Here is a 6,883-nt window from a genome sequence, read left to right as displayed (position 1 = left end):
AGTGGCGTGGATTGAAATTTCAATTTAACAAAGTACACGATAATGCATCAAAAAAAGTTACTGGTAAAGGCTGTCAAACTTGGAAGTATTATGATATATTGAATGAGTTCTTAGGATCTACATCAAATGTTTCTCCACCAAAAGGTAACTATTATTTCATATGTTAACCCGTCAGTGGCCTCAGCGCAGCTCTCACCTCGTTAGTATTTTGAGAGCCACTTATTTATTTATTACTTGATTTATCTGATACTCTTTATAGCTTCAATCGACACATGTTTAAATATACTTTTGCAAATATAATAGTTTTATAAATAATTCTTGATTAGATATCGACATGCAATATTGTTAATATCCATAAATTGAGCATTGCGCTCACTCAATAGATCCACCTAATACTTTTTCGTAAACTCAGCCTATTTTTAAGGAGCACATAATATTCATGTGCGTACTGTATAACAATCAGCAAAATATTCCAGACCACTAGGGCCAAGTAGAATGATAATGATTATATTATGTATAAAAAAATATAAATTAATTTTCAGTGGTTAACAATTAATAATTAAGAAAAATTGTTACAACATTTTTTGTAAGAGATTAAAATATAAATAATTTGTAGTTGGTTTCAATATTTTATGTTCATTATATAATAAATAATGATACAAAAACAACGAGGCTCACTCAATACCAATGGCGGGACTTTGCATAGCGATACCAACGACGAGTTAAATGTAGGAATGTACCTACTTATAGATATTTAATATTTTTAGAATGTTTGTCTTCTACATCATTTGGTTCACCAGTGTCAAATACTACAACATGTTCCAAAAGAAAATTTCCTATTGGTTCACCAGGGTCAAGTACTAAAAAATGTCCCAAAAGAAAATCGCCCAAGGTCTCAGAGAGTGGTCGTGGGAAACAAAAGATGTTAAGACTCATGGAGGAAAGGTTTGTAATTAAAAATTGTTATTTATTTGAATAGACCTTTTTTTTTTCATGTTTGCACTGTTGAATATTACATACATTTATTATGTAGATTTAATTTGTTCTGTTTTCATACTGACTATACTCTATTCAGAATAAGTTTGAACCGATTGCTCGACGAAAACACGTTTTGTTCGGCGCATTCCCACCACAATCAGGTCATTGGTGAGAGCTTTAACACAGGTGCCCGACGATGACTGTCTGTCAATTACAGATCGCATTAGGGGGTTTGACGGTTCAGTCTGCTTACGCAACGCGGTTCAAACTTATCCTGAATAGAGTTTAGTGACTTGTTAGATACCAACTAAACTAAACTGTGGACGAGTGTACGGCTCCTCACTGTAGTGGCCCATATTCACATGGTATTTGTTAATCAAATTAAAACATTGTTTTTTAAATGAGAGAGAGAAAGTGCAGGGTTATGTACAATGTTCATATTTTTTGTTGGCTTATAGTAGAGCATTAATTATCTACTCATTAGATTACATAGAAATCCATTTCATGGTACTGTGATTAAATATGTGAAGTCTTATCTAGCATATTTTTGCATAATTGACATGTTCATGGATTTTTCTAATTTATTTGGTATATTTCAATGCATATATTGCCAGATTTTATAGATTAATTTTAATTTAATTTTCAGGGCAACCAGAGATGAAAAGAAAATAATTTTTCATGAAAACCTTATAAATAAACTAACCGAAGCAAATGAAATAGAAAAAAAAAAGGTTGAGTTGTTAGAGAAGCTTTTACTTAAAAATAATTATTAAACTATCAGGGCTGATTTATTTATGTATTTTCAAAGACTGAAAACTGCAATTTTATTACAATTATTTTTCATTTTAAGTCATTACACTTATTACTTTTGTTATGAATATTTTATTTTGTTTTTAATCTACTATTATATTTATTTAAATTTTAATCATTTTATAAACTATTAAAATATCAGAGCTGATTTATTTATGTATTTCAAAGACTGAAAACTGCAATTGTATTACAATTATTTTTCATTTTAAGTCATTACACTTATTACTTTTGTTATGAATATTTTATTTTGTTTTTAATCTACTATTATATTTATTTAAATTTTAATTATTTTATAAACTATTAAACTTATTTAACTATGTGAGCTGATTTGTTTATTTATATAAATAAATTGAATTGTAATGAGAGGAAGAGCCAATCAAAGCATAATTCAACGTAATACTTATAAAAGACATACAATTATTTTGTATTAAAATTTATCATAAAAATAAAACAAGTGTTGATATTTAAATTGAATTTTATTTATATATTTCTAGATAATTCATTACAAATTTCATCTCTTTTATTAGTTGCGTTTAGATTTACTTCAGAAATATTAAAATTGGATTCTTGATTTTGAGAAGTATAATCTGTACAGTCAATTTGATCATTTTGGTCCATACATATGTTGTGCAAACAGCATGCGGCTGAAATAAAAGCACCACAAAAATCTTTGTTGTAAACTTCAAGGTACCTACAAAATGTAAAAATTAATTAGAAACATAGGTATATAATAAAATAATTGAAATCATTTGTATAAATAATTTAAATCATTTGTATAACCAAACATATTATATTATTATTAACATATTATTAAATAATCTCCATAAATAAATATTATCCGCCATATACATTACAGTGTTAAGTATATTTCATTTATACATTTTTATTTTTACAAGTAATTTAGTTAAGTATTTGTTTTGTTTTTCTCCAGAGACTACCATCTTTAGGAGTAAGCTTCATTAAGTGATTTTGCCAAACATATTTTGCCTTAAGTTTAGCAAGCATTTTTTTCAGGAAATTAGCCAAGTCATTGTAAATTAGTTTATGGGAAGGGAGCCAAGTGCGTTGGAAGAGAGCTATAACTACTTACCACCTTTGAGCACATGCTTGTGGTGGTGGTAGAGTGTTATATAAAATTATAACTAATATTAAAATTACAACAGTTAAATAAACTTATTCCTTATGATTTATTCAATTACCTATTGGAAATAACCAAATCTGAATTATTTTTTTTCATTGCTAAGTTATACAACTCCATTCTGTATAGAATACGTCCCTTTTTATATTTACTGACATTAAGTTGTAGTTTTTTGGATCTAGATAATCTATGAATTTTTGACCAAACGCTTTTCTAGAATACTAGCTCCGTTTTGACATCAAATGCCCTATTTTCTCTTTTAATTATATATACAATAGTTAGGTACCCACCTAGTCAATTGATTGTTTTTATTTTTATAAACAATTATTATTACAAATTACCTATTCCAAGTAAATATTATTACTTTTATTTATACATATATTTGTACATACTTAAACCGCCTGAATCGTCCCAACAACTTTCCAAATGTTAATTCAATCACTACTCTAGATGAACTGAGGATTCGATTAAAATTATGCTTTTCAGGTGTTAGTGCACCATTGTCACGATATGGAACCATTACATTATTTGATAGTGGATATGCAGAATCTGCTAAAATGTAACAATTTTCTGGAACTAAATTCTGCAGTGGACCATTTAGAGCAACACCTATGTTACTTTTTCTAAAAATCCTGGCTATCATGTGATGCACCAGGCCAGCCCGCAAAAATATTGGTAAATTTTTGATTGCTATCACATATTCCCTGTTAAGAATAAAATGTATAAGAATTCAACTCAAGTGATAGTTTTCACTTTTTTATTGTAATGACCAACCTGTAAAACTACAGAAGCTACATGTTTGCGGTTGATATAGCAACGTTGATCAACATGCCTCATTCGTGTACGTTTACTCCAGGGAGCAGGAACTTTAATATGACATCCATCCAAGGCCATAAAAGCACCAGGGAAAGCCTTTGGTCTAAGATGTTTAAAATCTTGAAGAGTTTGATGTATAGCATTTCCCCGAGGCCATTTTATAAACTTATGTTTATGGACTTCCATAATGGAAATAAATTTTCTGACAATACCATGTGCATTGCTTTTTGACACATCAAATCGATCACCAAGTTGTCTACAGTTATAAAATCATACATAACAAATTCCAGTATATTACAAGGAAAAGCAAATTATAGTTGGGTTAATTTTAATAACTTACTTGCAGGTCTAAATTGACTATTTTTTTTTTATTACTAAGTACCTACCTATATCTAATAATTATTTAAATACATATATCCATGTATAACACAATATACTACATTATTTTAACTTATTTGTTTATATTGGGTATGTGCCAACTGCCAATAGAGGATAACATTTAAGAATATACACATATTCCTTTAAAAAAATTATTTATCCAATGTTTAATGATAAATTGTTTTTCAAATTTGAAATTAAAATTGCCGGTTTCAATCTCTTGTACATTTGTTTGTGGCTAAGCACTTTAAAATAGTAATGGATAATTTATGCATACAGTAAATAATATGTGAAATATCCAAATTTTACTTTTAATTTATAGATAATTTTTAAAGTTTTATGAATTATTTTTTTATTTTACCTGTATGTCTCTAAATTTGCCATGTACCATATACTTAATAAAATATTATTCTCAACTGTTTTACTTTTTTCACCAACTATATTTTCTTCACTTAAATTATATTCTATAATGATTTCTTTAAATAACACCTGTAAAAAAAAAAAATCATTAACTACCTATTTAGTTCTAAACATTTATTTGTTTTAAATTATTAATTACTTCAAATGATGATCTATTTAATCAAAAATGACATTTAAAATCAGAATCATTTAAAATGGCAACTACATTTTGAGCATACTTTTTCACTTTTGGTATGACTATTTTTTCACCACAGAATATATTTTCATAGACATTGTCATCATCATCATTATCATCATCATCATCATCATCATCATCTAAATAGGAATTGAAAAAGAGTCAATCATTGAGTGAAAAGATGAAAAATAACTTACACGAGGATAGAAACAATAAATAGGTAACAACCAACAATTCTCACCTATATCAATAGCTACAAGAATTTCATTAAGAAAATGGTTTATAGCATTGGGTCTTAAAAGCTCAGAATAAATAAAAGTATTCATTATAAAAGGAATAATGTTTTATTAATAACAAAATAATTAATTAATAAATCAAAATTTTAATAAAAATAATAATTACAATATTAATTATTATATGTTACTATCACAAATAAAAATTGATTATATAATTTGAGTTAATATCACGATTAATTTTTTTTATGTCTTACACCACGACCACGGTTAAATAAAATACCGCACTATACCAAGCGCTCGCGAATTTCTACGTTTTCAACGTTTCAAACGTTGGCGTTCGTTCTGCAAAACGTTTGCCGCTCCAGAATTTCCTCGTAGTTAATGACGTTAGGTAACCAAGTTATACCTTACAGTTACCGCTATGTTTACCCTGGTGCTCTTCTGGCATGCAGTTTGGGGTCGAATGTCCTATCCATTATGTATTATCTATGCATACAATATAGTGATATTGACTGATTACTGATTGTGCCATACAAAAATATTATTACTTGTTTCGGCTCAGTTTGAATTAAAATAAATATAAAATAATAACCAGTTCGTGTTGCGACACCGTACAGTCCACACGTATGTTTCTATCGCGCTCCGCTTATCAGCTCCCGATAGCAAAGTCGTTTGTGCTCGCCGCGACGTCTACTCCGTCGTGGTGCTAACCACTGGTAATGTATATTTTTATTATACTCCCCAAGGCCAACTACCTGTTCACCTTATCTACATCATTATGAGTTCTAATCGCCAGCCGACCGGCTCTCATAGCTACACTAACAAAAACAAAACTACAAATTTTTTTTTTTTTTCTATATTTGTTCATTGTAACGACCTCAAGGTCTTTGACAATGCTTATCACAAGTGGGTAGTAGGGAGATCATGTGATCTATTTATCTATGTATATATCACTATATGCATGATACTACCCCCCTTCTCCAAGAGGAGACATGTGCGGTCTTCACTCCCAGTGGAGTGGGACCTAGTTGGAAACCGGATGACGCAATCGGACGACAGCACGGGAAAATGGTGACTGCGTAGAATCACACACATTTTTTTTGCACTTTGCTATGAATCGAACCGATGACTGTGTGAGTCGTAATCAACTGCGTGACCACTGCGCCACTCCGGCCCCTAAAACTACAAATCAAAAAAATAAACAACTCTCTCCGTTAATTATACCAAAAACCTTAATTAATCAAACGGGCTCTTACTCACCGTTGGACTTCTCCGATAACGAGAATGACTGGCAAACAGTCACAAATGACTCGGGTAAACGTCAAAGATCGCCCAACACTCTCTCATCACCACTTCCAAAAAAAGACACTAGTATTTTCATCTCTTCAAATCGCTTCTCTCCATTAGCCCCTCCCAATGAAGAATCTCAAATGGACACCAACAATATTGAACAGTCACAGGAAGTCACCCCTCCCAAAACCGTCAACCCGCCACCAATATTCATAGAATCCAATTTAAATTTCAACAATTTTACCGCCAAAATCAAGGAACTTACGCAACCTATTGGTTTCGAATGTAAAACCTCCACCAAAGGGGTTAAACTACAAACATTTAATTCGGACTCGTACAGATCTGTAGTTAAATTTCTCAAGGAAAGCCAAGTTCCCTTCCACTCATTCCAGAACAAAGAATCTAAACCATACAGAATTGTGATAAAAAATCTCCACCCTACCACGGACATATCTTTCATAAAAGATGAATTAACCTCACTGGGCTTCCAACCCAGAAATATTATGAATGTACTTCACAGACAATCCAAGGCACCTCTCCCTATGTTCTTCATTGACTTAGAACCGGATATTAACAACTCTGATATCTTCAAGCTTTCACTCCTATGCTACTCAAAAATAAAAGTCGAAGCTCCTCGTCCCA

The 6,883-nt window shown here is 30.5% G+C and overlaps 1 protein-coding gene across 1 annotated transcript; it reads right to left on the bottom strand.

Moving 5' to 3' along the window:
- Positions 1-3,549: 3,549 nt before the first annotated feature.
- On the bottom strand, positions 3,550-4,009 carry LOC115033109. Its single transcript, XM_029485121.1, has 2 exons — positions 3,701-4,009; positions 3,550-3,630 (listed from the first exon to the last, which is right to left on the bottom strand). Exons 1-2 carry the CDS (start codon positions 3,926-3,928, stop codon positions 3,550-3,552), a joined length of 309 nt encoding a protein of 102 aa, XP_029340981.1. The 5' UTR covers positions 3,929-4,009.
- Between the last annotated feature and the right edge of the window lie 2,874 nt (positions 4,010-6,883).

Source organism: Acyrthosiphon pisum, chromosome X, assembly GCF_005508785.2.
Source record: "Acyrthosiphon pisum isolate AL4f chromosome X, pea_aphid_22Mar2018_4r6ur, whole genome shotgun sequence".
Lineage (NCBI taxonomy): Eukaryota > Metazoa > Arthropoda > Insecta > Hemiptera > Aphididae > Acyrthosiphon > Acyrthosiphon pisum.
This window is presented reverse-complemented; position numbering and strand designations above follow the sequence as displayed.

Coding starts and splice junctions, on each gene's coding strand:
- LOC115033109 (XM_029485121.1), bottom strand. CDS start 3,928: ATGGAAGTCCATAAACATAAGTTTATAAAATGGCCTCGGGGAAATGCT. Junction 3,631..3,700: donor TAGCTTCTGTAGTTTTACAG/GTTGGTCATTAC, acceptor TATTCTTAACAG/GGAATATGTGATAGCAATCA.